Here is a 27039-nt window from a genome sequence, read left to right as displayed (position 1 = left end):
GCGATTTGCGCCCAAGGCTGAAACCATACTCAAGGCCTTGCGCCAAGGGTAGGTTGACTCTTCGCTGGGTCTTGGGGCACTTGGCGGGACTTCGTCCGGGTGGCCAGCGGTCTGGACACCATGTACGCGACTTCACTGGGGTGGCTGAGCTCCGGGTACACGAATTCGATGTGGGTTCAGAGCCTAGGCGAGACACCGTACACGATACGTTCGTGCAGGTGTTTTCGACGGCCTCAATGTGTCAACCCGCTTAAGGACGGGGGCGGCCTGGACGGATCGAGTGCGTTCAGGGTTTCTTGTCTGAACGCAGTCTTCCAGGCCTGAAGGGCCCATCCTAGGCTTGAGCGCACTTCGCTCCGCGGAACACAGCCGAATTCCAGCTCAGGTGTTGTCGCACGGTGTACAACCGGGTCCGGGTTCAGTCTCGGCCAATCAGAATGGCGGATTCAGGCGGCTCAGTAGACAGGTGATGACCGGTTGAGGTAAAACCTCGTTCTGTCTCGTCACAACCGTCCCTTCCAGTAATGGTCTGACATAGAGGAAATTCCATCCGAACTGGCACATCATGGCTGGACCGAAGTCTGACGGGGCTGAGCTTGAACGCAGTTCTGAAGCGCGGGCAGTTGGCCAACTGCCACGCTTGCGCACGCTCCTCCGCCCTGTCCTACTTGGTCAGCAACTGTCAAATCTGCGGCCAGACTTGTCTCCAACCACAGACTCCATTCCAGCTTTCCGTATCATTGCAAAATCTTCTTCAAACGCGCGACACCGACGCACACACACCGACACGGCAACCTCGCGGTCACACGAGCGGCATAGCGGCATGGTACCGGCAGAGGGCGGCGCGCCAGAGGCACGCACGCAGGGGGATGACGCGCAGGAGCGCGCCAGTCAATCGGGGGACGCCAGCAAGGCGTCTGAGTCGCAGGAAACACCGGCGGAAGCGTCTCTTTCGGGCAACGAGCGTCGGGTGCACTTCGCGCGCAACAACGACGACAAGGCGGGCGACAACGGCGAGGAGCACGTCGACGCGGATGGCAATGAGGTCATGGATGGCTCCACAGTGGATGCGGAGGCCAAGGAGAGTGATAATCGGCTGAACGCAGATCCCAACGGGTCGAGCAGCCTGAACGCAGTTTCGGCTACCTTGAACGCAGGTGATGAGGCTTCAGATACGCACTCGCTCCTCGCGCCTGGTTGGCATGAACGCCGGATCGTGTCCAACGCTGAATACGCGGGCCTCTCTGTATCCAAGCCGTCCCTGCGTCCAACTTCGGCTTCATCGACGAGAGCGTTCAGCGTTCAGCGAGCTGGTTGGTGCCACCTCCCATCGCTATGGATACGCCGCTCAGAGTGGTCGGAGTTCCGGCGTCTGCAGACGCAGTTCACAATGGCGCGCGTTTTCACGATGGGTACGGCGGGCTGGAGGTGTTGCAGGTTCTCGAGACCCTCACCAACGAGGACTACAAGGACCTTGAATCAGTCATTGGGCCGAGTGTGCGTTTAGGCATGCTAGAGGTGCGGCAAGGTCTCCCGTCAGGCACAAGCCTCGCATCCATGTTGACGTCGTTGGTCCTGCAGCGTGAGTTTGGCTCGGTGCTCAGTGTCTTCCGGGCGGAACACCTTGCTGAACGCACTTTCAACACAGTGTCGTTCCTGAAACGGCTCCTCAACAAATACCGGCAGCTGAAACTGGCGCTCGAGTCCAACGGCCAGACTTCCGCACAGCACACGCTGGATTTGTTGGACGTGAACGAGGGCCTTCGACGCGAATGGGCTGCCATGGAAGTGTACTGGAAGGAGGAGGTTGAACGCATCACTGCAGCCAAGCAGGATGGCGAATCCGCGTTCAAGCAGAATTTCATCCGTCAGCAAGAAGACCACCAACACGCACTGAACGCGCGTGCAGACGAGATTGCCGAACTCAAGTACCAGTTGCAGACGTCTGAAGCTTTGTGTGAAGTTCTGCGTCGAGAGATTCGCGAGAAGACTTTGGGCGCATGGGCGTTCAGCGATTTCTTGGATCGGGAACCACAAGTCACGGTGGCAGGGAACTGGAAGCGCCTTCAAAAGCTGTTTGGACACTTTGCGGACGGCACTACGCCTCCTGCTGGCTGGATTACGAACATCCACGTGGTGTCCATCGACCAGCCACAGTGTGTCTGTGGTGGCTACGCGGCTGAACGCAAGAAAGGCAATGGTGGCGACTCTGCGCCCAAGCTTGTCCCTCCGCTCAGGAAAACAGTTGATCTCACTGGGGGCAGCGCGGGGTCCAGCAAATCCAAGTCCAAGCAATCTGCGTCCAAGAGGAAATCTGCGTCCAAGGGTAGTCGCAAGAAACTGTCCTGGGACGAGTTCCTGAAGAAACTCCAACTGCGTCCAAGCAACTATCGACCCAGTCCGCAGTTGGCCCTTCCAGCGTCGTCCAAGCTCGCTCGTTCCGAGGATGAAGCGCGAGCAGCTCTCCCGGGGCCTCAGGTTTGGCGAAAACTTCGTCTTGATTTGCGCTACGTGATGCGGAACGGTTTCACCTACGAGGATGCGAAGGAACTCGTGAGTGGAGAGCACGTCGTCCACCCGCTCATTCACCATGAGCCCTTGGTCAAGATGCTGGTCAGCATTATTCGGAGCAACGGGCTGGACGCAGTTCCTTGGACGAGCTTCGTTCCAGAGATGTACTACCTCAGCGCTGAAGTTCGACTGGAAAGCATGTTTGACCGGAGTGAAAAGCCTGAACCGTGGTTTTCGTTGGGCGAAGAGTACGTTCACGATGGACTCGAGCCATTTTCTTCCAGTAGCAGCGGGGACTCCGAATACGAACAAGAAGACGATGTTGAACCTGACGATTCGGATGTTGCACCCAAGGTTTCTGAAACTGTAGTTCCAGCGAATCAGTCATCTCCTGCGGCCAAGCGCAAACTCGACATGCTTGAATCGGGTGCGGCCAACCAAAAAGAAGGTTCAACGCTTCGTCGCTCGCCGCGGAATCAATACAAGTCAAACCAAGTCAGTCTGGATCTGCGGTCAAGAAAGCGCGACTTGCGGCCAAGGTCATCGAGCAGCTGACAGAGTCTCCACGTAAGGCCACTGCTCTGGCCAGAATCCCGTTCAAGCGTCTGACATTGGAACAGCTGAGCGTGATTGAAGCGCCCGACCCAGCGACTACCACGTCTTACAGGTGCTCCGGGATCAAGATGTGCTTCTATCAGAAGAAAAGCAAACCTCAGACCATCGGGTTCCCGAATTACGCGCCGCAGAAGTGTGACATGAAGTTTCTCGAGGAACGCTGGAGCATGGAGATGTACGTGACGCTCTTCCCAGCGAACTCGCGGGGCAAGATGATCAAGAAAAAGCTCCCCTGGAACGTCATGTTCGCTGAACGCACAAAAGTGCTGTACTTCCATGACACGTCCAAGCTGAGCGCTGATACCATGCGCGGTCTCAAAAAGCACGTCGAGTTCATGGAGAAGTTTTGCCAAGCTTGATGGGACCTACTGCACTGGATCACGATTAACCTTGAACGCGATGCTGCTTCTCAGAAACTCTACAAGCTTCGCCGCAGGCGCACAGACTCCCTGATCCGCCGATACAAAACCCATCTCAAGAAATTACGCAAGATCAAGGATTTCCCTGAAACGCTGTTTCAAGAACCTGACATCTGGTCGCTGCCTCAGCGCATCTGCAACTGGATCTGGGAGGACCCTCGAGTCGTTGGTTCAGATGGCAAACCCAAGCCCCTGTGTCAGCAACTGGTTGAGCTGAACGAGCGTAAGCCTGCCCGCACTCTTTGGGCGACTGCGGCCAACGAGGTTGAACGCACCAAGTACGTTTCAGCCGATCTCCGCGCCAATCACTCGATTCCCCTCCCTCAACGCGCTCGCAACTGGATCGTCCCTGACCACGTGGACAACGAACTCGAGGATGAGGATGACGAAGACGACACGAGATGAGCGAAGTCGATAACGAGGACGAGGAAGACGAGGAAGAGGAGGACGTCGAAGAAGAAGACGTCGAAGAGGAGGAGGTCGAGGAGGAGGAAGTTGAGGAGGGTGACACGGGTGAGGGCGATCAGTGAATCGCTGGCCGCACTTCTTCATCCCGGACTCTGCACGCAGCTTTAGCATTACTCCATTTGCACGTCGTAGCGTAGCCACTCAGAGTTCAAGAATACGTATTTTCATATCCTCTTGTCTGTTCTCCACCTTGATGCGGTCAGGGTCACTCACTCTTATCTTTAGTGTACAGTCGGTTTCAGGGGCAGGTTCAGTCACTTTCACACGTTCAGCGGTCTGCAGTCGGGCATGTGGGCTCAGCGAGCGCTACACGCCTGGATGATCATCCCCAGCCTGCATGGCCTGGAAGCGGGCTCGCGCCTTAGCTCCCTGATTGAACTCATACAGCAGGGCACCACAGTTCAGCTGAGTGACTGGCAACCACTCTGGTTCGTCGTATCCCTTCCACTTGACTTTGTAGTCCCGAGTGCGTCGAGAGGTCCGAGTGCGCTTGACCCAACGCAGATCCATGATTTTCTCCACTTCATATTCATCGTTCAGAGCAGCAGGCTCCCAGCTGTCCTCTGGCAGTAAGGCGGCATCGAAATCATCGTCCTCAGCTACTTCCGTCTCTTCAGTCGGACGTTTGGGAAACAGTGCTCGCGGTTTCAAGCGGCTCACATGCACCCAGGGGTTCACGCGATAACCAGTGTCCTTCACCTTGAGCTTGACTCTGAAATTATCATGCATCTTTTCAATCCGGAACGGGCTGTGCCTCATGTGAGCCAACTTCCTGCTCAGACTAGGCTGAACCTTGGGTATGTAGTGTGGTGAAGCACCGAACAAGAATTTCCAACTGCGATGACATCAAGCGACATGGTGGCAGAACGATAGGCAGGGATCAGGCTGCGGTCGCGGATCAAGAGGGTCTGTCGAGAGATCTCAAGCGATTGGATAACGTCGACGCGTAAGGCAACACATATGTCAAGACAGATTACGGGCGATCGCGCTTGGACTGCGGCGTGATTCGACATAGACCCAAGCCCGGATCGACGACCAATCTCGCAGATCTAGGGCGACCGAGGACATAAGAGGACGGATCGGCAGCGCACGGCAACTCGCACAGGTCGGGAGTTGATCGCCGATCGCCGATCGCCGATCGTGGATCAGGAGGCGATCGTGGATCGGGAGCCGATCGTGGATTGCCGATCGGGGTCGATCGTGGATTAGGAGCCGATGAGTGAAGCGAATGCCGGATCGGTGAGCAAGAACGTGATCGGGTTCGTGATCTCTTCAAGATATGACCACGGCTTACTGGCGTACAACTGCGTCACGTTCTCGATGGTGAGCAGTTCTCGCTGCCACTTCGCAGGTTCAGGTTCCGGCGTTACGGGTATCACCCATCCTCGCACCGGCCAGATCCTGTCGCGCAGATCGAAAATGGTTATGGCCGACAAAGTGATCTGGCGCAGCTCGATTGGCCAAGGGACGGAGTCGAAATCATCCCACTCAGCGGCATTTGACACCGGCGGCACCACGTTACCGAAAATGGGTACTACGCTCTGAACGAGTGCCTCGGCGGGAGCATCATCTGCGCGGACGTATTCGACAGCGCCAACCCCAACCGCTGCATCGATGACCACAGTGTGGGTGGCTTCCTGAACTTCATTGGGCGTCTCGTTTGGATCGACCGCTCTTTCGTTACCGATCCCCTCTCTCCCATGTCCGGTAGGGGTAGACCCTTCTCGGACCTCAACAGAGTCAGCAGCGATTTCGGATACGACTGCTTCGCCGACGTCAGCGCTTGCTCCTTGCTGGGACGGTTGCGCCGCTGCTAACGATCCCACGGTCCGCACTCGCTTAGGCGAGTCCGTGGCTCGGGACGGGACTGGCGAGTTACCCGTGTAGTCCTCCCCGTGCCCCTCCGACTCGTGTTCGTCATCCTCACTGTCACTGACGTGACTCCGCTTCAGACGACGATGGACACGGTGAGCGCGAGGCGGAGGCAGCGACCGACCTGTTGCATCAGAAGGAAGACGCTGTCAATACTAGTGGGGGCAAACGCGAGAGTTGTTAATAACTCACGGAGCTCGACTTATTCTGAGAACGGACCGCAACAACACTGTCCGAAGCCGCAGTGTCTGCTGCAGTCGAGGGACGTAAGCTACGGCGACGGCTGGTACCGATTGGCGATGACGACGGCTCCGTTGCAGAACGGATGCGAGATGCAGGAGAATCATCTACGGTACGGCTGACGCCAGAGCCGATCTCAGTGCCGGTCGTCCGCACAATGGTATCCACTTCCTGTATTAGATCCTGGAGATCGAGTCGAGCACCGACCGCTGCTGCAGCAGCGCACAGCCGTTGACCGAGAACGTCTCGAGCCTGTTCGACTGATAAACAGGCAGCACGAGCGCGCTCCACGCGCTCTGCACAACCCGCATTCTCGGTCTCTAGGACCCCGACACGATCGTTCAGTCGCTTCACGTTGGACGCTGCCGCTAACGAAGCGGTGGTTGCGGTCTTCAGTTGATGTTTGAGATTCGTGACCTGCGACGACAGCGACGCTACTTCGGTCTCCAGCTGCGAACGCACGACTTCGGCTTCCCGGGTTGCAGAACGGGCTCGAGCTCGGTCGGTGATGGCGTTCTCGGCTCTTCTTTTAGCTTGATCGCGTTCGACGTGGGCCTCATGCAGCTGATGCTGAGCCTGGACACGACGGCCATGGGCTTCGTCGCGTTCGGCTAGCGCTTCCACCAGTTGCTCTGTGAGAGATTCGACCTCTGCACGCGCTTTCTTGAGCGCCACACGAGCAATTTCTCGCTCGGCATGACAAGCATCGAGTTGCCGAAGAAGCGCGGGGTCTCCGCTCAAGGACGCACTTGGAGGAAGACTCGGAGCCGAAGGCGAATACCCACAATCCGAAGATGCCTCCTGGTTTGAAGTGACACTGCCCACGCGCGCTGTATCACCTCCCGCAGTCTCACGCCGAACTTGGACCGGTGCATGCCGCAGCAGACCGCGCCGTTGGCGGTCATTCACGTTCCAACTCGGTAACACGGTTGCGGGCCGCCTTCAACTCCCCATGGAACCACGCGGCAATGTCGTCGCCGTCCTGGATTGCAGAGGCTAGCCGGGTCTCCAGTTCGTCCACGCGTCCGGCCCGGACAAGAGCATCTCGGAGCTCGTCCTGGAGCCGTATCACTTCGAGGGCCTGCGTGCCGTCTGCGGGGCCAACGACAACAGTAGATGCGACGTCTGTCCGGCCGACTGGGCCCGGGTGTTGGGTTGAGTCGGGGCTAGACGTGGAGTCACGGTGGCAGGCTGCCTGATGGTGCAGAGAGCTACCATGGCAAACGAGCGCGCCGTTTAGAGCCATGAGCGCGTGGCAGTGATCTTGCAACCGGGCGTAGCCGTCAAGCAGGTCACGAAGCGGCCCGTTCCCGGTGACGGACGCTGAGCGCTGCACCTCAGCGATTGAAGCTGGAGAAGGGACGCTGGGCAACGGAGGTGCGAGGTCCGGAGAACACAATCCGCACGCGAAGGTGCCCGCAGAGCTACCAGAGAACGACATCCTGTGCAACAACCACGACAATGAGCCACAGGCACGATCAACTTCTCTCCGTCGCTCCAACGCACCTGGGGAGTGCACTGCGGCGACGGCGGGGCGGCTGTGGAAGAGCGACTCGAAGATTTTGCAGAAACTGGGAAGATATCGGCAAAAAAAGAAATCGGGGGAAATACCGGTTTATTACCGGTTAGAACCGGTTACACCACCAAGCCAGAATCACGTGATCAGGCCATACCGGTTAGTACCGGTTGTAACCGGTTTCATACCGGTTCGTTTTTGAACCGTTTTCGGGCTCTAGTGCTCCCCTGGCCCCTCAGTGTATAGTCAAGACCAGTATGACGGCATGTCCAGGTGCAAAGTCAACAGCTGCGCTGCCAGAACAAGGAGATGAATGGAGGAGATCCTCGATGAAGGGCATGGACACCCAGATATAACAGCACGGTAGGGAGGAGCCAAAAGACAGTAGATTGCTAGTCCGCAATTGGCGCCCAAGCCCACAAGTCCAAGCACAAGCAGTAGCCGACCGATAAGGCGTGAATACACCTTTGTTGCCCGCAACTTGCCCGCTTTCGTGTCCAAGACCTCAACGCGTAGAAGAACCGACCCCGGCCGTGCAGACCACGTTGCACGAGGCGCTACGACTAGAAGGCCGCGTGTACTCAACCCAACACCAAGTGTCCAAGAGGAGGGCACTCTAAATTAGTCATGTCGGGGCGGAGTACGCAAAAGGGCCGAGTTACCGACGGAGAGGAGGCGTGCGAACGCAAGTGAAAGGGCCGGAGTACGACCGAAGGCCGGACCGCGCGGACGCATTTCCCGGCGCGGAACGGAGGGAGCACGGAGGCAAGCGATAGGGCCGAAGTTTGAACAGAAGAGGAGACTTCATCCAGGCTACAAGGGAACGGACGAACGGAACGTGAAGAACGGACCAAACGAACGGACCGCGAAGAACGGGACGGAGGAACCGAGAACGGAAACCGCGGAGACAAGCGATAGGTCCTGCGAAGACCGGGAGAAGGAGCGATAAGAAGACAACGAGGCGGCGCGAGAAGCCCATCCCCGCGCCCGTCAACAACAACAACAACGAGCAACAAGACCTCAGTGATGTGATCGTCACCTACGGCTACAACCGGTGCAGACCGTCCTCGGAATTACGATAGCGAAGTCCCGGGGAATTGCGCGACGTCTACTCATCAAGAGCGTGGCGTTGCGTTTGTGAGTGTGAGATAACACTGAGAAGACCGCAGAACGGTTATTGAGGAACCTGCTCCACCACAAAACGCTGGAAACGGAACTTGCATAGTGCAACGTGTACTTCATAGATAAGAAATGCAAAGTTGTTACTGTCAATGTCTTAGCGGCTGTGGTGCAGGTGGTGCGCTAATGTGCTTATGTACTCCGCTTAGACTAATACTTAAATAAAAATAAGTTTTGATTATCGCAGCCCGAAGTTGAATACATTTATGGATCATATAAATGCCGAAACGATCCCGATATGAATATGTTCACGATGTTTTAATAAGAACGAAGCACTAACGATATGCTAAGGAGAGGCATTGCGAAGCGTGAATTGTTATTTAGGCTTATAGCCTTGATACAGAATGTAAAGGCTATACTCTTGGACCAACTAACAGAAACCATGGCAGAGTGATACACTTGGTAAAATAACACGTATACACTTATGAGAGCACACTAAACACGAGCTGTTCTAAATGCAGATACTTTGTAGTTTGGGTTGAATACCTGCGACGATGTTGGACATGGTTTACAACACAGTACCGTGCGATAGAAAATATATTATCTTGCAAGTGCATCTACTTATAGTAACACTGACGTGATGAAGCTGATACCAGCCACTTTTAACCATACTAAGAGTACTCCCAACATACAAACACCTTCTTACGTGCATACAATCCAAATTAATGACATTTGACTGGAAAACAGCCCATCGGAGCGAAGTGGAGGTGGGCGGCCCTCACTACTACGACTAACCTAAAGTTACCGCCGCGTAGCGGCGGCGCTCGGCTAGTCCTAAGAATCAATCAGAGCGTCGTTGTCTGTAGATCACGCGAATTCCTAGTGGCTAAAATTGCTGCCGAGCACAGCGAAGGCGGCACACTGTACCTTTTGCTGCCGAGCGTAGCGAAGGCGGCCCCGTCGCCGAAGGCGACCCCCTCATACAATATTGCGGGGCCGCAGGGACCGCCCAACTTCTGTAGTAGTAACTAAACATTGAGAGTAGTGCAGCGAGCCGACGAGGCGAGCGGAACGGGTCCGCCACTGCCGTAGCGAAGCGTAGGCAGTCTGCTCCAATAGCGGAGCGAGCATAGCGAGCGAAGCGCCAACAAACTAAAAAATCACCGCCGCGTAGCGGCGGCGCTCGGCTAGTTGGAGCAACGCGCTGTCCGTCCGTCCGAATCAAAATCATTCACTAAGTACGATTTCCACTAAGTACGAGTAGCTGCTGAGCGCAGCGAAGGCGACCCCACCATACCGTCAAAATTCCAACGGGGTTGGACTGCTTCCAACCAAAACCGGTCTAGCAACGTTATTAGGTTTTTTGTTCAGCTGATATTTAACCTCACGACCGCCGATTGGATTCTCGGCCAACAGTCCAGAAGCTTCCAGGTTAGTGCTGCGAGTCGTGCAACGCTGCTTGTGCTACCTGTGCTGACTGTGCTGCTGTTGTCTCTGCGTGTACACAGGCGCTGCTGGCCGCTGGGCCGTGTGTGCTGCTGGGCCGTGTGTGCTGCTGGGCCGTGTGTGCTGCTGGGCCGTGTGTGCTACTGACGCCGGGCCATTTGCTGCTGGGCTATGTGCGCTGCTGGGACGTGTGTTGGGTTGCGCCTGTGCGCTCTCGTGGCGTGTGGCTCAAGTGGCCAAGGGTTTGGACGAGTACGGTGCTGTTGATGGATGCGACTTACCCGCGCCCACGGAGCTCGTGAGGTTGATCGCCAGGCCTTCGGGCCTGGAGGATCGGGTTCAAACCCCGACATGGGCATCAAGTATTATGTGTTTTTGCTTTCTTTTTGGACAGGTCGGCTAAGAGAGTGCGTGCTACTCCTGTTGTACGTATTGTGTATCTTATTGACTGTTTAGTGTGCTGCGTGTGCATTTAGGTGAAGAGCAGAAATGGCGGAAGGGCAGAATTGGGTGTCGGGTCGATGACTTCGCCTTCATAGTAGCGCTCGCGAAACTGGTCAAGGAGGACGGAAAGGTGGCCTGCTTTGTGAAGCGCGCGCATGGCTTTGACGACCGAGCCAACGGCTACAGCCTGGGAGCCTTGTGCAGCCAAGTATTCAAGCGTCTTCTTCTCGGCTTCGACTCCAACAGCGTGGACCTCCGCCTTGTACGCTGGCGAGGCCGGATCCAGCTTGAACCCAGAAGGTAAGCAGAGCATCATGAATGCAACTGCGTGTTGTGACTCGTGAAGGATGGCTTTGCTAACTGTTGTGATTCGTACATGCGTGGTACAGCAGTGAACCACTCGAACCACACTGTCGATAGCGCTTTGGAGGCACGTTTGCGCGAGCGCATTGGCTGCGACTGCTCACGTCTTCGTGCTGCTGCTCGGTAGTGTTTGTTTTCTTGTCAATAGATTCTGCGTTCGCCCCCAAAACAGCCAGCCTTTCCTCTACGCGTGTTTGGCGGAGCAATAGCTCGTCGAGCTGCTGCGACAGCTTTTCGAGAACACGGATCATGTTTTGAGAGGACTCGGCCGCTGTTTCTTGTTTCTCTTCTGCAGGTGGTTTGAATGCAGCTCGGAGGGTGATCGACCATGCCAACAGCTCGGAGGCCTGTATGTTGAGGACACCAAGGGCTTCATGAATGCGACGTACGTACGGGCTATCCAAGCGATGGCGTTCCATCTCGGGGAAGTGAAGGATCAAGGTCGCCATCAACACTTCGAGCACCTGAGGATCCAAGTTCCAAGACACTGTCGGGAAACCAGTGACAGCAGCGAAGAGGAGATCCTACAGCTTCTCCACGCGCGCTCGGACGACTCCGTCCAGGGCGGTAAGGTCTGGAAGTCGGGCGCCCGCTTGTGGGTTCCACCCGCTCAATTGGCGCGCAACTTGTTGATCTTCGTGTGTTGTGTTCAGCATGTAGGAAAACGCCTTGCTCACGCGCGACATATTCCAGCCCCCGCGTTCAACAACCCAGTTCGGGCTAATGCGACTGTCGGCGTTGGCGTGCATGGCCCCACCTCTTCTGAAGGAGTGCGAGGTAAGTCCCTTCGTGAGTCCACTCTCCTTTGCTGCCGGCAGTCCACTAACCGTGACTAATAGTCTATTGATATAAGCTTGGGCACCAGGGGCCGAGTTGGCTCGACGTGGCTGTGGAGTCTTGCATGTAGGTGCTTCCGCAAGCTCGCGGTCTAGCTGCGCAATCAGCCCCAGCTCGCCATCGTCGTCTTGGTCGTCGGACGCGGACAGCGCAGGTACGGCAGCAATTTGCGGGAAGATGCGAGTTCCTGGAGCGGGTTGAAGGGCGAGAGCGACAGCTAGTACGTGTAACGGGCACGTGAAGGGATCGTTAGGATCCTTAAACAGGGAGATTCCCTGTTGCGAAGCAGTCATCACATGCTTAAAGCGGAGAAATATCATACCGCCTAGCATATACGCACAGAATTGTCAGCATAATTCGTGGGGTTAATTAATACAAAAATTCAAAATCCTGCACGATTCGTACCGGGGTATACACACAGCTGGGCTTTCTCCAATTGCTCAGCCTCAGAACCACGACCGTAGAGGTACCACATCAACGCCACTAGCGCCGCATCCAGGTAGTCGGAGTTGGCGGAAGCGTGCATGTAGAGAGCCGAGATGATAGTCTTTATATCTTTCGTAGTACATGGTGGCGCTTGTTTCGTGATACCTTGCTCCGGCCTCTTTTCACAGTACCGATCTAAAGTTGATAGCATCTTTTGCAGCTTCTTAGCTACACATTGGCTCTGTTGCGGGTACAGATCCGCCAGCCAGTTCTTAACATTGCCAAAATAAGATAGCACAGTGTTCTTGGACAGAGCTACTCCTTGCCTTCCTATTTTTTCACTAAGAACCACACATACTTATCCAGAATGACAAACAAACTCTTACCTGTGCTGTCCTTAGAAATACGATCATGCACTTCTGTGAGCGTCACCTCCTTCTTCGCAAGGAAGTCTTCGAAAGACTTCACAGCCGTCGCTCTGCTTCTCTGGCTGTTCGCAGGAACTAGCGATGCTACCGACATGCCTGTGTGTGTCGGAACGCAGAATGGAGTCGGAGATGAGCTGGCAGGGGTTGGAAACCTATGAATATTTATTATATTTGTAGTTCACTTGATATTTGTATGGCATACTCGATATCAAATCGCGTTTCCAACCAGATATTGTTGGAATGTTCAGATCAGCGGTTGGCAGTCATTCCCTCGATTTAATTGGTCGAAATTTTAAGCAACGGTAGTGTCTATTGGTTGTAAATGCTAAGAATCGCAGATGACACACTCCTATTGGCCGGAAGCACCATACAAACTTTAAGGTATTTTTCAGGTGTTAGAATCACAGCGATATGCTACCATACGATATTGCGGGGCCGCAGGACCCGCCCCCCGGCCTCTGTAATACAAACCTGACATTGAGAGTAGTGCAGCGAGCCGACGAGGCGAGCGGAACGGGTCCGCCACTGCCGTAGCGAAGCGTAGGCAGTCTGCTCCAATAGCAGAGCGAGCATAGCGAGCGAAGCGCCAACAAACTAAAAAATCACCGCCGCGTAGCGGCGGCGCTCGGCTAGTTTCAGTTCAATCCGAGCTCTCGATCATAGGGCGTGTCATCTGGGGGGTGCGGGCAGGACGGGATACCGCGTGTTAAAATGGCATTGCCGATAGCAGGACGATGCCCAAATCTAAGATAAGCAGGTAGGTTCTTGTGCTAAATACAGAATAGAAATAGCGTAGACTTAACTCACAGCGAACTTCGAACTACGAATAGCAGCACTACGAATAGCAGCACTACTTAACATTGCGATTGCTAGCAATCCCATTGCAATCGTCCCGAGCCAATGCCATCGTCTGAAAGGGTGGCTCCCAATTCGGAGTTTCCCGTTGCAGTTGCCCAAATGATGGCCGACCACGCCGCCCCGGACATTGCCCCTGCTCGTCCACGCGTCGTCGAAGAAGCCGCCGTCATTCAAGACTCCCCTCAACCTGCCGCGGAGGATGGGACCCCTTTGCCAGTTCCGCCATCCTTTGCGTTTCCTGCGTGGAAAGCAGAGCTGGAGTTAATGCTGCAACGCGGGACGGAGCTGGTGCACGAGAGTGTTCAGGCGCTGCAGGGCGACTTCGACGACCGGTCCCAGTTCGTGCGTGGCGACTTCGCGTGGCGCAAGCAGGTGACGGCTTTCCACGACCGACTGCAAGACGTGCTTACGGATCAGCTCGGTCTCTTGGCTGAAAGCATCAGCAAGCACGCAGCACAAGTGGCCGAGAGTCTCGCACAGACTTTGGCCAAAGCGGAGCGGGACGGGCAGCGTGCTATCCACCAGCAAGAGCAGAAGGGAGAGCTGGCGCTGCGTCGAGCTCGCGCCGCGCTGACCAAGGAAGTCGAGAGGATATCGCGCCTGGAAAAGTGTCTGCGCCTCGAAGAAGCACGGCAAGCGGCCGCGATACTGGTGGAGCGCGAGCGCCAACTCACCACTGAGCATAATGCTCGAGAGAGCCACCTTCAGGCGCTGCTAGGCGACATGCGCTCGTCTAACGAGTCACTTGAAACCCTCAATTCGCAGCTACTGGAGGCGCTTCGAACTTCGCGCACGGAGCTTGACCAGTTACGAAACACTTTGGTGCGGTCCATTTCGCGGTCGAAGCGTAGGGGCTCAGTCAATTCGCAAGGAGACGACAAGAACGCTGGTGTTGAGAGTGCCACTCGGGGAAGCGGAGAGAAGAGCGGGAAGAATAGTACTGCGTCCCTGCCGTCCACAGCGAACGAACTGCTACTTGTACCGTCGCTCCGACAGTCACTGAGCGCAGCGACGCAGACTGTGGCGAATCTGAAATCCCGCGTGAGTGAGCTCGAAAGCGCGCGGGACAGTGACAAGAAGCGGCTACAGGAGTTGCAGCTCGCTCTTGCCCACGCTGAGAACGAGAAACTGAAAGCTACACAGCTGCTAGGCGAAGCCCGGTCGGCGCTCATCGACAATGAAAGCAAACTCGTTGAAGCCGCGAACGAAAGCGTGCGGTGGCAGGACAAGTTTGACAGGTTACAGGCCCTAGCGCAGGGTCGGGAGCGCGCACTTGCGGATTCTCAGAGGCTAGAAAATGCCACTCGTGATCAGTTGGCGGTGTTGACGAGTCGGGTGGAACGGGTCGCGACTATCGAGGCGAGATGGCGAGATTTCGAGCGTGCAGTAAAAGAGACCCAGCAGCGCCAGCCAGGAGACGAAGGAGAAGTCTCAGCTTTAAAGAGCGAGATGGACAGTACGAGACGTCTACAGCATATAGTGGAGTCATTCCTCCGCTTAGAAGAAAGCGATAAATCTGAAGCAACAGAGCTTCAGAGCTTGACGGAGACGCAGAAGGAGCTCGAGATCCGTCTGCGGTATGAATTTGAAAGGCGCTTTGGCGAACAACTTATCTTGCGGATAAGTCACGAAAGGCGGCGTGTGCTGGAGCGGCTTGAGCGCATTTGTGCAGCCGAAGCAAAGGACAAGCAGGAGAAAGGTCAACGTAGACGCCAAAGCTTTTCTCGCGTCCACCAGGGTCTCGAAAGCGACTTCACCCGCCTAAAACGCCTCGTGAAAGCTGCTTACGACCAACTTGGTATTTGCGTGGGTGCCTGGGCTGAAACGGACTTGGACGGGCTCCATGCGCGACTGAGTGCGTTTGAGGCCCAGGTGCAGGCCCTTGAACGTGATTTGGAAGCCGCAGCGAATCGAGCAGAAGCTCAACGGGTCTCGCTCGTCCGAGCTGAGTTAGCACAGCAGGAGAAGGACCTTCTATTAGCCGAGTTGACGTCGCGGTACCAGCAGCTACGAGCAGCTCAAGTCGCATGGGAGCCTTACCAACAACAGTTGGAACAACAGGGTGCACTTCAGCGCCAGTCTATTGAGCGCAAGCCACTCACTGTGTACGGTATTCCCCAGCCACTGACCCAAAAGACCAGGCTGCACTCGTTGATGCAACTTCCCACTCGCACAAGGCCTTCGTCAGCGGCACCTTGCTTAGGGTCGGTAGAGCATCCACACCATTCCTTTTGCCGTGTGCCTCAGTCGCCTCCTAGTCGACTTGATCCGCACCGTTATAACAAAAACTGGCACCTAGATCCTCACAAAAAGCAAAGCGAAGGCCGTGTAGAGGAAGTTGAGGAACATATTCGGAGTATGCTGAAGACGAGTTTGCTGGATCACGCAAACCAGCTTGAAGACACTGTTGGTTCCGATGGGGTGAGCTATGCGGCCCTCTCTCTTCATCTACCTTACGGTTTCTCATGTTTTTGAATGATTATCTGCTCTTCTGTAGGCCCTTGAAATTCTTCATCGCCGTCGTCACCGCAAGTAACATTTTCAGATAGCGAGAGAGTGAAGTTTCTCGGCTAGAGTCTGTACGAGGCTCTCAGTAGAACGTCCTGGAGGAGTAAGGCCAGCTCGGGTCGGCTCCTACGCAACTCGGCCATTTGCTTTCGCGTGAAGACTGCAGCTACGGTGTCAGGCGCCGTGGCCGATGCGTCCAACACCCGCGGCTGCATCAACGTAAAGTCCATGTCGCCAAAGATGCAACCCGGCCGGACCCGCCCAACCAGCTCCATTGTCTCACTTTGGTTATCGACCGTCGCTGAGACCGGCACTTCCGTCGGTTTGGCATGCTCCGACTTTGGCGAATCTGACGACAGCGTGGACTCCGTTGGAATTGTCATCAGCTCGACGGTGCCTCTCAGCAGCACAAACCACGCGTCCGAGCTCTGGCCGACACAGAAAAGCCGACTCCCCTCTCTCCATTCACGCACAGTGAACAATTGTGCAAGCTCCTCCAGCTGCTGCAACGTTGAGGGATTGTCCTTGTGAGCGTCCGTCAGATATGCAGCAAACACTTGCGGAAGATGTAGAGTTGTAGCGCTCAGTGGCGATAAAATCAGGTGATGTCCTGAACGAAGTGATCGCCGCTTTGCCGCCGAAAGAATAAGCTGCTGCTCGCACCAGTCCAAAGCTAGGTCCAGATCCGATGTAACGTACGATTCCCTTTGCTGGGGCTGTGGGGCCTCAGGGTTCTGATCGGGCGCTGCGGGGATCACGTCGTTGGCCCGCAGCAGAAACTCGATGCTTGGCTTCATCCCACAGTAAACCGCACAAACTTTACCGAGGCTAAATGAAAGCTTGAGTGCCAAGAAGCACGACCGTGCTGCAGTAGCGTCCATTCCGCTCACTTGAGTAAAATCCAGAACAACGAATTTTGTGGGTCGGCGTTCCCGGTCGAGACACGGTTGCCCGTGTAGATTCACCAATGCAGGGGACATTTTGACGCAAGTTTCGTCGTTGTACTTTGCTTGGTTTTCTTGTCTGGTCGATAGGAGTGGAAGCATCTCCGTTTCCCTCGAAGCTTCATCAGTGTTCGAGTTTGAGTTATCACTTTCGTCCCCTCCTAGCAGTGAGCGGACGTAAACAGCGCTTTTCACGCAGTTTTGGATGCGGGTGGCTGAGCCAAAGAAGATGTGGCCTTGCAGCTCGATCGTGACAATGGCATCCTGCTGCCGCGAACTGTTACTCTCCAGGTTGGAACCGTAAAGCAATGCGTGCTGATCAGCGTTGCGGATGACGTTGCTGGTTTTGTGCATGATTCGAACGTCCTGAGCCTTGGCGTATTCTACCAAGAAACTTGCTGCTGCTAGTGCGATCCCCGTGGCTAGTCCCAACTGAACTCCAAAGCCATTTAAGCAGCAAAACGTCCCCACCACAGTCAAGTACTCAGCGAAGAGAAGTTTGCGGTATACGCCCACCAGCCACGTCTTGAGCAAGTCGATACCGATAAAAATCATTACAGCGCCGAACAGGAATTTGGGCACAAGTGCCATGAGTGAAATCGGCGTCACAACGATCGCCAGCTCGCAGACAGCGAGCGTGACTCCAACGAGCCTCGTAATTCCCGGGAAACTTGCTTCAGCCGTTGAGCTGGGGCGAAAGCGTGAAGTAAATAGTGTTTGACTGAATATGTACGAGCCCGTGTAGCCTCCAGTAAGGCCACTGATCAGGTTGGACATGCCAACAGTTTGGAGCTGCTGGTTGTAGTTCATATTGCTGGTGGTTCCCATGCAGATGGAGGCGATATCCAGTGACGAAGCAAACGCGATCATCACGAACATGCTCAACATAGTTGGGAGTTGCCCAGGCATGGCCCTCCAGTGAATATGGTAGAAATCAAACATTGAATACACGTCCGTGAAGGATGCCCCCTTTCCACTCTCTTCGAGAAATCCCGCGGCGCGTGCGTCGTCCAGAGCATAATTCGAGATCCAAACCACGAGGAAAAAGCTTGCAGGAAGCACCAAGATGCAACTAGGGAACACAGCAAAGTGCCGAAAGCGAGAAGTAAGAACTGCCAGCATGATACCACCCACCAAGGCTGGCGCTAGCAGCGTCAAGCTGTGAGTCGAGCTCACCAGCACACCCCAGCCATATACAGATGCAAGATTCACGCCGGTTGTGAGAGAGATCCCGCCTTTCACCATGAAGAAACCGACATAAGCCAAGTAGCCGCCTATCACGGGCGTCGGCAGGTACTGCACGAGCGAAGCCAGACGCGCTTTGCCCGTGAGGATCAACCCCACTCCCACCAGCATCGTGCTGATGCTCAAGTGCGCGAGAACAGTGGCGACTCGCTCCTCCAGCGGGACGGTCGGACCCAGCTGCGTCATGATGGACGCGGCCATGCTGGCCAGGAAGATCATGCCCGTGTCTTGCACCTGTCCGATGGCGAAGGGCAGCGGCGAGAGGCTCGTGACCACGAGCTGGTGCACCACACTCGACGCGAAGACGAGCTTCGTGAGGATGGGCAGAGCGTCCGCGAACTCCGGGTGACTGAAGATGATGGCCGCGAAGCCAATCATGACGGGGCACAGCACTGAAGGCACACACACGGGGTCAGTCACGTTCGGCTATCACTCCTCTGTGGACTATGAGATGCGTCTTACCGATAGAGACCACGACGCCTGCGAGTACGGCATGGACGACGCCCTGGAGCAGCAACTGCAGCCCTGAGCACGAGGCTGACGACCCCCTGAGCTCGAGGGGACGTCGGTTGACGTTGACAGCGCCGCCGGGGGAGAGCGACAGCGCGCGCAGCACCGAGTCTCCGTCGTCGTCGAAGCGCAAACACCCCCGGTCGGCGTCGATCGTCACGCGCCCAGGCGAGAACGACGGCTTCATCGCGGAGAGGGGAGAGGGGGGGGTCCTAGGTGGTACTTTGTGACGCAGACACTTCAACTTGTGACTTGCAGAGACTCTGCGAGAGGTGCCGCGCTCTCATTGGTCGGTTGTAGATCCGTGTGCGCCACACCATTTCGATTGGACGAAGATACGTACGTTGCCCACGTGGTGCCATTCGCGACTTCTCCCGGGAGATCCCACCCAAGCAGCTCCGATGGCCCCCAAGAACCCCCGCATCATCGCCCTCTTCGACGTGGACGGCACGCTCACGGCCGCCCGCAAGACCGCGACGCCCGAGATACACGCGCGCCTCAAGAAGCTGCGCGAGAGCATCACCATCGGCGTCGTGGGCGGCTCGGACCTGGTCAAGCAGAAGGAGCAACTCGGCGAGGACGGTAGGGCGACCGACCGACGGGCTGGCTGAGTGGCTAGAAGGGCTAATATGTGGCTGTTGTCGTCTGCGCTGTAGTGACGGAGAACTTTGACTACAGCTTCTCGGAGAACGGCCTCGTGGCCTACCACAAGGGAAAGCTCATTGGCGAGACGGTGAGCGAAGTGCTGTTACTTTACCTCGTAGTGAGGATAATGAGACTGGGGTGACTGACCTCACTGCTGGGTGCTCCATCTACAGAACCTCAAGAGCCAGTACTCGAACGAGCAGATCAACCGCCTCGTGAACTTCGCGCTGCGCTACATCGCCGACCTCGACATCCCCGTGAAGCGCGGGACGTTCGTGGAGTTCCGCATGGGCATGATCAACGTGTCGCCCATCGGCCGCAACTGCTCGCAGGAGGAGCGCGACGAGTTCGAGAAGTACGACCACATCCACAAGATCCGCGAGACTTTCGTCGAGAAGCTCCGTGCCGAGTTCCCCGAGTACAACCTGACCTTCTCCATTGGCGGCCAGGTAAGAGACCATGCACTGAGTTGTGGGTTCTATATTGTGCGGCTAACTCAAATTCTTCTCGTTCTTGTTTGGTGACCATTATCTCTAGATCTCCTTCGACGTGTTCCCGACGGTACGAATTGCTCAAATGGAGCCACCTGCCGTTGAACAATGGAGACTGACGGCAGCAATTACATCGTGCTTTACAGGGCTGGGACAAGACCTTCTGCCTGCGCTACCTGGACCCCAAGGACTACGATGAGATCCACTTCTTTGGTGACAAGACCCACAAGGTAAGCTTGCAGTTTTCCCACGCTTTTGGGTGTGTTATTGCCTTGCCATACTAATCCAATTCGATGCATTACAGGGTGGCAACGACTACGAGATCTACACGAGCGACCGCACCATCGGTCACTCCGTGAAGAACCCCGAGGAGACCATCCAGATCCTGGACCAGCTCTTCCCTTAGAGGGACACTTTGTTGTTCAGAGGCTTGCTACTATCGATACCCAACGCAACTTGGCCATCATGCCGAAAGAGTTGCGTGTTTAATACAAAGTATTAGCGCCGTGCCCGTTTGGCGTTGTCGTCATTTTCCTCGAGCAATACGTCGCTGCCAAGAACTTTGGCCATGGGGTCTTCACCGCGTGACTTGAGCAGTTTGTACGCCTCCATCTCCTCCGCGTTCACCTCGTAGTTGCCCATGGAGTTGTACTTGCGCTTCTTGTCGTCCACTTCAGCCTGTTTCTTCTTCTCCTTCGCCGCCTTCTTGATGGCCTTCTTGAGCTTCTTTTCATTTAGCTCAGGTGCAATATTTTCGCCGTACATTTCGCTGCGCTTGCTGATGACACCACCCGCCTGTGCAGCCTCCGACCCGTCAGTTTGACCAGGCTCAAGTTTCTCCTGAGGCTTGAGCATTGCGCGTTCAACGTTCGCAGTCTTCGACTCCTCGAGTGCCTTCTTTCCGTCGTCACCCGTGCAGTAGGACTTGCGGACCTTCGAGTGACAGCAGGCGTATCCCCACGCCATTTCACTGCGGTCAAACCACGAGCCCCAAATGCTTGTGTGGTTGTTCTCGAACGCATCCTCGATGTACTTGGAGCGCACGGGTGCCCGTTCACGACCCTTGACAACGCGCCCGTCGCGTGAGTACTCAACGTAGTGTTCACTCTGCGCCAGCAGAAGCTCCTTGGGCGGCGCTTCCAGGTGCTCTTGGCCGCCATACTTGTCAAGAATCTTGCGACTCTTCTCCTTCTCGAGCGCAGCCTTCTTCTCTTCGTACTGCTTCTTGAGGAACTCGGCCTGCGAAGGGTTTGCAAGCGGGTGGATGTCCGTACCCTTGGAGTATGCCTCCCACGCGAAAAGCTGCGCAGACGCCAGCTTCTGGGCATCACCCGTGTAGCGCGCCACGTTGTCGCCAATGTATGTCGTATCCTCAGGGTTCAGCTCCGGGTTCGGATTGTCACGCATGGACCGCGTCTTAGGGTCGTAGTAGGCCGAGTTCGGGTTCAAGTTGCGCAGGTACTTGGCCGTGTCTTCGCGGATACGCAGATTGCGCACCGTCGTCTTCATCTGGGCGCCGCCCACTCCTCCCTGCCGAGCCACACGCTCCGTGAACATGGGTCCTTCGTCGTGGTCGCGGAACTCCTCGTCCTCGGACTCCATGTCCGACTCGTAGTCCGAGTCCGAGTCGGATCCCGTGTCGTGGTCGTCCGTTTTGTCCTTGTCCTTGTCCTTCCGCGCCTTCTTCTCCTTCTTCTTGTCGGCCGACTCCTTGAGCTTCTTGTTGATCTCCTCGGCGCGCAGCTTCTTGCGCGCCTCGTCCACCTTCTCGTACCGCTCGATGGTCTTGGCGTGCTCCTTGGGGTCGTAGCCGAGCCACTGGTCGCGCTTGGCGTCGAACGCGAGCTTGCCGAACTTCTCGGAGCGCACGTCCACAACCACGTCGTCGCTCTTGAGGTCCTTGTTGGTCTTCCAGGCGCCGACCTTGCGCGGGCGCTCGACGCACTCGTTGGTCTTGTGGCTCATGGCGCCGCAGTTCTTGCACGCGCCCTTGCGCCACTTGCGCTGTCTGCCGGCGCCCGAGGCCGCGTGCTGCTGCTGCTTGCGGCCCTTGAGGTAGAGCTCGTCGGCCTCGTGGATGGACAGCAGGTGCGCCTGGTGCTGCAGCGTCTGGTGCTTGAGCGACGGCCCCGAGTCGCCCAGATACCACGGCCGCTTGCTGATGTACTCGGGGTTGTGCGGGTTGATGAGGTTGCCGTCCGCATCCTGCTCGGGCGGCAGCGTGCCGTTCTTGCGCGCCTCCTCGATCTCGCGCTTCTTCTTGAAGTCGCTGCTCGACAGGCGCTCGCCCCCCGCCGACGCCATCGCTCCGCTCGCTCTTACAGTGTATTGCCCTTGGTGCTCTTCCGGTTGTTGGCTCCGAGTTTGCATTGGCAGAATATATCCCAGTTTCGACCAATCGCAGACGATTTTTGAAGGCGGGAAGCCCCGGTCTGCGCCCATTATGGAACTTGTGAGGGAGGAAGGAGAGCGAGAGTGATTGTCGTCTCGCGCCGGCCATGATCTCGGAGGCGGCCCATGCCGAGTGCGTGCGGCTGCTGGAGCTGCTGACGAACCCGCGCGTGCAGGAGAGCTGGTCCTGGGTGTTCATGACGCCCGTGGACATCGCGGGCTACGACCAGGTGGTCAAGCGGCCCATGGACCTGGGCACCATCAAGAAGAACCTGGGCTCCAAGCCCTCGCGCTGCCGCTTCAAGTCGCACGAGAAGTTCGCGAGGGACGTGCGCCTTGTCTTCCACAACGCGCTGCTGTACAACAAGCAGGACCAGGACGTCAAGGGCTCGGTCTACGCGGCGGCGCAGCACCTCCTGCGCGTGTTCGAGACGGCCTACGCCAAGGCCATCGACAGCGTCTTCAGGGCGGACGACGCGGCCGTGGCGGCGGCCAAGGCGGCGCATCGCGAGGCGAAGGAGGAGAAGCGCAAGGCGGAAGGAGGCGGCGATGGCGACGGCAGGCGGGACGGGGAAGCTGTGGGCTCCTCCTCCTCGTCTTCGCACCATCACCACCACAGCAGCAGCAGCAGTCACCACAGCAGCAGTAGCAGCCACCACCACCACCGCGAGGAAGGAGAGGAGGGCAGCAAGCACAAGCACAAACACAGCAAGAAGGAGAAAAAATCCAAGAAATCGAAGAAGAAGAGCAAGGACAGGGAGAAGGACCGCGAGCACAGACACTCGAGCTCCAGCAGTGGCGAGAGCAAGAAGAAATCTCAACGAAGCGAGCACGAGAGCGGAGCTGTGGCGTCGTCTTCTAGTGTTATCCCGACCAAGGAGTCGTCGAAGGTTGTGGAGCGCTCTGCAGAGCGGTCAGCCACCCCTGCAGCTCCTGTTTCAGCTGTTCCCCAGAGCAGTAGCTCAGTGATGAAGCGAGAGTCGACTTCGAGCAGCGCTGTTAGTGGAGCCAAGATGTCGGATTCGGAGGTGACGGCGTGCCTGACAGTGCTGATGAAGCTGATCAAGTATAAGGAGGGGGCTATTAGTCCTGCCGCGCCGTTCCTGCAACCGGTGGATCTGACCCATTTCCCGGACTATCGCATTAAAGTCCCGAACCGCATGCATCTGTATGGCGTCCAGAAGAAGCTTCGCAGTGGAAGCTACGCCACGATCGATGCGTTTGCGTACGACATGCGGCTGATTTTCTCGAACTGCTTAGTGTACAACAGTGACGTCATCCTAAGCAAAGTGATGCGGAACCACGCCGTCACCCTGATGAAACTTTTCGAAGGTCTGTTTGTGAAGATTGGCGGTTCATGGCCTGGTGTTCCGGAGCGGTGGAAATGCCACCAGATCCTCCAGGAGATTCTTGCACATCGGACGGATGGGCAGGAGACAGCACAATGGTTCAAGTACCCCATCGAGTCGTACTATGATTCGCCTGACCAAATCCCGTACAACTACTATAAAACGGTCAAGGAGCCCATGGACATTGGTACGGTATCATCACGCTTGCACTTGGGCGAGTACAAGCACGTGTCCGAGTTTATTGCCGGTATGAAGCTCGTGTTTGATAACTGTATCCGCTATTGGAAGCCTGACCCCCAGGGGCAAACATACTGTGAGTCGGCGGAGACATTGCTACGCGTTTTGCATACACGCAGCGCGACCTTCGGTTCTTCAGCCAGCAGCAGCAGCGCAACATCTAAAGATAAGCATCGGTCTTCGTCATCTTCGTCGTCAAAGGTCAAGGCGATTTCTGCTACGACTCATTCTTCTTCCGCGCAATTACCACCTGCACCTGTGGTCACTGCACCTGGGGGCGACTACGAAAAGGTTAAGAAGAAGTCGTCGTCCAAGTCGTCAAAGTCATCGAAGTCGCGCGAGTCAACGGGGGGCCTTCCTGAAAAGGACATTTGTTTGGGTATTATGAAGCAGCTTCGAAGTCACAAGATGAAAGGATTCCGAGGTGTTGAAATCAAAACTGCTGGGCCATTCTTGACTGCTGTGGACACAACCAAGTACCCAGACTATTTAACTATTGTCTCGGAGCCGATGGATTTCGCCAAAATTGAGCGCAAGCTTAAAAGCGACCGGTACGGCAGTGTTGACGAGTTCAGTGCTGACGTGCATTTGATTTTTTCCAACTGTCACAAGTACAATAGTGATCCAGTCGAAGGTGCTGACATTCGCGCGATGGCCACCAATTTGCGAAACTATTTCGTGGAGCTCTGTAACGAAAAGCTTGGCCCTCTGGATGGTATGGTAAATGGACCCACTCATACGCCGACCCATTCGGCTCAAGCAGCATCAGTATCCTCGGCGTCTGCGACTAAACCCAAGACAGCACCGCCACCAGCACGCGTGGTTTCCGAGCCCAAGGTGCACAGCTCTACCGCAGCAATGGCGTCATCTTCGATCCAGAAACCAGTGAAGAAATCCCCAGCGCCGTCTCCAACCAAGAGGCCTTTACCTACGTCTTCAGCGACAACCTCGAGTGGTGTTACATCTGCCCGCGATCCGAAAAGGGAAGTAGAGCCCGTCATCAGCAGAAAGCTACCAAAGAGTGAGCCCGCGGTTACCATGACAGCAACGCCGGTGGCTACGATGAAGCCGGCAACTCAAGTGAAGACTACCTCTGTTCCAGCACCCACGACCTTTTCATCTGTGGCGCCCAAGGAGTTGCCTCCTGATAGCACTACTAATGTAGCGGGGCTGACTCCGGAGGAAGCGAAAAGGTTGCGCAAGGAAATGAAAGAGAAGAGGAAGAAGGAGAAAAAGGAGAAGAAAGAGAAAAAGAAGAAGAAAGACAAGGAGAAAAAGCGTGACAAGAAGGACAAGAAGGAACGATCCAAGTCGAGCTCCAGTGCACAGGTATGTTATGATTATGATCGAGATGAGAGTATATCTGCTAACATTGGTATTCATCGGTGTCATTCCTACAGGAAGCAGGATTGGGCGCTCTGCCAAGCTCGTCAACGACGGCCCCAGTCCCCCTTTCTTCTACTACGCCAGCAGCAACGCACACATTGGCTCCACCCGCTCCTGCTTCTGCGTCGGCGGCTCGTCCACTAAAGTCACCGCCCACTGTGCCATCAAGTGCAGCCCCCGCAATCGCCTCGAAGAGAGGGTTGGTTGAGCCGCACGTCGCTTCGAGCTCGGCATCTAGCAAAAAGAGCAAGAAGCAGAAGAAATCGGACCTTAGCTCGTGGGAGGCTGCCTGCGACCGCGTTCTAAACCGTCTGGGTAAAATCGAGCAAGTGGCGAAGTTGCACTTCAATCATCCGCTGCTGGAGGTCTTCCCGCAGTTGGCAAGCGAGTACACGAGCCTGATCGCTGAGCCCATGGACCTGCGGACGTTGCGCGAACAACTCCATGTACATGGATTGACGCAGGCAGAGTTCCTACGAAAGGGCCGGCTTATTTTTCAGAACGCCGTCAAGTTCAACTGCGCGGACGATCCGGCATCGATTCAAGTGCGCGATATGTCTGCTCACTTGATGTGGTATTTCGATTCGTTGTGCGCTGAATTGCAGATTGTCCCTGCTCCAGAATTGTCCGGAGAGCAGAGTCGTGCCAAGCGCAACCAGCTAAGGCGTGAGCGTGCGGAGTTTGTGAATACTGTGCCAGTTGAACTCAAGGCCAAGGAGTGCCAAAAACTACTGAGGGTTCTGAACAGCCAGAAGCACGACAAGAACTGTTGGCCTTTCCGGAAGCCTGTGCGGGTGCTGTTTCCAGCACTTTCGACGGACTATTTCGAAATCATCAAGACACCCATGGACTTGACGACGATTGCAGAGAAGCTCAATGAGTTCGAGTACAAGGCGCACGGAGAATTTATCCGGGACGTGCGATTGACCTTCGAGAATGCAATGATATACAACCGTGCGGACAAGGATCGCGAAGGATGGAGTGTGTACTCAGCAGCTGTGCACATGCTTAGCGTGGTGGAGGATTTGTGGGGAGATGTTACATTGGAAGTGACGGAAAAGACTCGCCGCCGCGAGTTGCTGCGCAAGGAGCGGGTGAATGACGCGAAGCGGAAGCGAAGCGATACCCCAGTGGTCGGTGGTGAGCGTGAGAAGAAGATCCACAAACACCACCACCATTCGTCAGCAGACAGCGAGTCGGGGCACAAGCACCATCACAAGCATCATCACAAGAGCAGCAAAGGGCGAAGTAGTGACGGTGGTGCTGTCGCGGCGGTTTCAAGCAGCCAAGCAGCAAGTGCTGCAACCCCGAGCAAAAGCGCTGCCGCTGCAGCTCCTGTTGTTACTGCAACCTCAGTTGTCGGAACGGTTGTTGTCGGCGGCGGCAATGGCTCGCGCGAGGATGCCAGTGCCTCTGACGCTACAGCTACTCGGGTGAAATTGCAGCTCATGCCTAGCAGACCAAACATGGAGCGCATGAACAAGCAGGAGCGCAAGGCTGAAGAAAAGCGGCGCAAACGTGCACGGCGCGAAGAGGAAATGGCGCGCACGGAAAAGAGGCGCCGCACTGCCGTGGCAGCTACAGACGATGCTCTACGCGAAGCCGAGATTCGTAGCCGACGCAAGCTGCAGAAGCAGGAGATGGCTGAGGCTGTGCGTTTGCGTGAGGAACGCGAGCGACGTGCAGCAGAAGAGGAGGCTGAGCGCGCGCGTCGGGCTCAAATGAAGCTGAACGCTGCTGCTTGGACCGGCGTGTTGCTGCCAGCTACAGG

The 27039-nt window shown here is 56.1% G+C and overlaps 10 protein-coding genes across 10 annotated transcripts; 6 read left to right on the top strand and 4 right to left on the bottom strand.

Annotated features, from left to right (window-relative positions):
• Positions 1 to 1782: 1782 nt before the first annotated feature.
• PHYSODRAFT_526801 (hypothetical protein) lies at positions 1783 to 2151 on the top strand (the record flags this gene model as incomplete). Its single annotated transcript, XM_009537698.1, has 1 exon — positions 1783 to 2151. A coding segment is annotated over one exon (369 nt), but the record flags the coding sequence as incomplete, so codon positions are not given.
• A 321-nt stretch (positions 2152 to 2472) lies between these two features.
• Positions 2473 to 3066, top strand: PHYSODRAFT_526394 (hypothetical protein; the record flags this gene model as incomplete). The annotated part of the gene is made up of 1 exon (XM_009537697.1): positions 2473 to 3066. A coding segment is annotated over one exon (594 nt), but the record flags the coding sequence as incomplete, so codon positions are not given.
• Positions 3067 to 5218: 2152 nt separating this feature from the next.
• Positions 5219 to 7566, bottom strand: PHYSODRAFT_348071 (hypothetical protein; the record flags this gene model as incomplete). Its single annotated transcript, XM_009537696.1, has 3 exons — positions 5219 to 6009; positions 6242 to 6955; positions 7035 to 7566. 3 exons carry the CDS (start codon positions 7564 to 7566, stop codon positions 5219 to 5221), a joined length of 2037 nt encoding a protein of 678 aa, XP_009535991.1.
• Positions 7567 to 10678: 3112 nt separating this feature from the next.
• On the bottom strand, positions 10679 to 12798 carry PHYSODRAFT_339711 (hypothetical protein; the record flags this gene model as incomplete). The annotated part of the gene is made up of 6 exons (XM_009537695.1): positions 10679 to 10936; positions 11118 to 11360; positions 11403 to 11477; positions 11553 to 12175; positions 12256 to 12405; positions 12663 to 12798. 6 exons carry the CDS (start codon positions 12796 to 12798, stop codon positions 10679 to 10681), a joined length of 1485 nt encoding a protein of 494 aa, XP_009535990.1.
• Positions 12799 to 13661: 863 nt separating this feature from the next.
• On the top strand, positions 13662 to 15765 carry PHYSODRAFT_339710 (hypothetical protein; the record flags this gene model as incomplete). The annotated part of the gene is made up of 3 exons (XM_009537694.1): positions 13662 to 15018; positions 15091 to 15672; positions 15740 to 15765. The coding sequence occupies 3 exons, from the start codon at positions 13662 to 13664 to the stop codon at positions 15763 to 15765; spliced, it is 1965 nt and encodes a 654-aa protein (XP_009535989.1).
• A 910-nt stretch (positions 15766 to 16675) lies between these two features.
• Positions 16676 to 18643, bottom strand: PHYSODRAFT_463329 (hypothetical protein; the record flags this gene model as incomplete). The annotated part of the gene is made up of 2 exons (XM_009537693.1): positions 16676 to 16786; positions 16829 to 18643. Coding segments are annotated over 2 exons (1926 nt in total), but the record flags the coding sequence as incomplete, so codon positions are not given.
• A 527-nt stretch (positions 18644 to 19170) lies between these two features.
• Positions 19171 to 20311, top strand: PHYSODRAFT_526336 (hypothetical protein; the record flags this gene model as incomplete). Its single annotated transcript, XM_009537692.1, has 6 exons — positions 19171 to 19351; positions 19426 to 19502; positions 19588 to 19863; positions 19952 to 19975; positions 20052 to 20135; positions 20210 to 20311. 6 exons carry the CDS (start codon positions 19171 to 19173, stop codon positions 20309 to 20311), a joined length of 744 nt encoding a protein of 247 aa, XP_009535987.1.
• Positions 20312 to 20403: 92 nt separating this feature from the next.
• PHYSODRAFT_565022 (hypothetical protein) lies at positions 20404 to 22238 on the bottom strand (the record flags this gene model as incomplete). Its single annotated transcript, XM_009537691.1, has 1 exon — positions 20404 to 22238. The coding sequence occupies exon 1, from the start codon at positions 22207 to 22209 to the stop codon at positions 20404 to 20406; it is 1806 nt and encodes a 601-aa protein (XP_009535986.1). The 5' UTR covers positions 22210 to 22238.
• A 2052-nt stretch (positions 22239 to 24290) lies between these two features.
• On the top strand, positions 24291 to 24506 carry PHYSODRAFT_527661 (hypothetical protein; the record flags this gene model as incomplete). The annotated part of the gene is made up of 1 exon (XM_009537690.1): positions 24291 to 24506. A coding segment is annotated over one exon (216 nt), but the record flags the coding sequence as incomplete, so codon positions are not given.
• Positions 24507 to 25822: 1316 nt separating this feature from the next.
• PHYSODRAFT_415079 (hypothetical protein) lies at positions 25823 to 26221 on the top strand (the record flags this gene model as incomplete). The annotated part of the gene is made up of 1 exon (XM_009537689.1): positions 25823 to 26221. A coding segment is annotated over one exon (399 nt), but the record flags the coding sequence as incomplete, so codon positions are not given.
• Positions 26222 to 27039: the final 818 nt, after the last annotated feature.

This window comes from Phytophthora sojae (genome assembly GCF_000149755.1).
Source record: "Phytophthora sojae unplaced genomic scaffold PHYSOscaffold_11, whole genome shotgun sequence".
Lineage (NCBI taxonomy): Eukaryota > Oomycota > Peronosporomycetes > Peronosporales > Peronosporaceae > Phytophthora > Phytophthora sojae.
The sequence above is the reverse complement of the archived record's forward strand: the minus strand, read 5'-3'. Positions and strand labels throughout refer to the sequence as shown.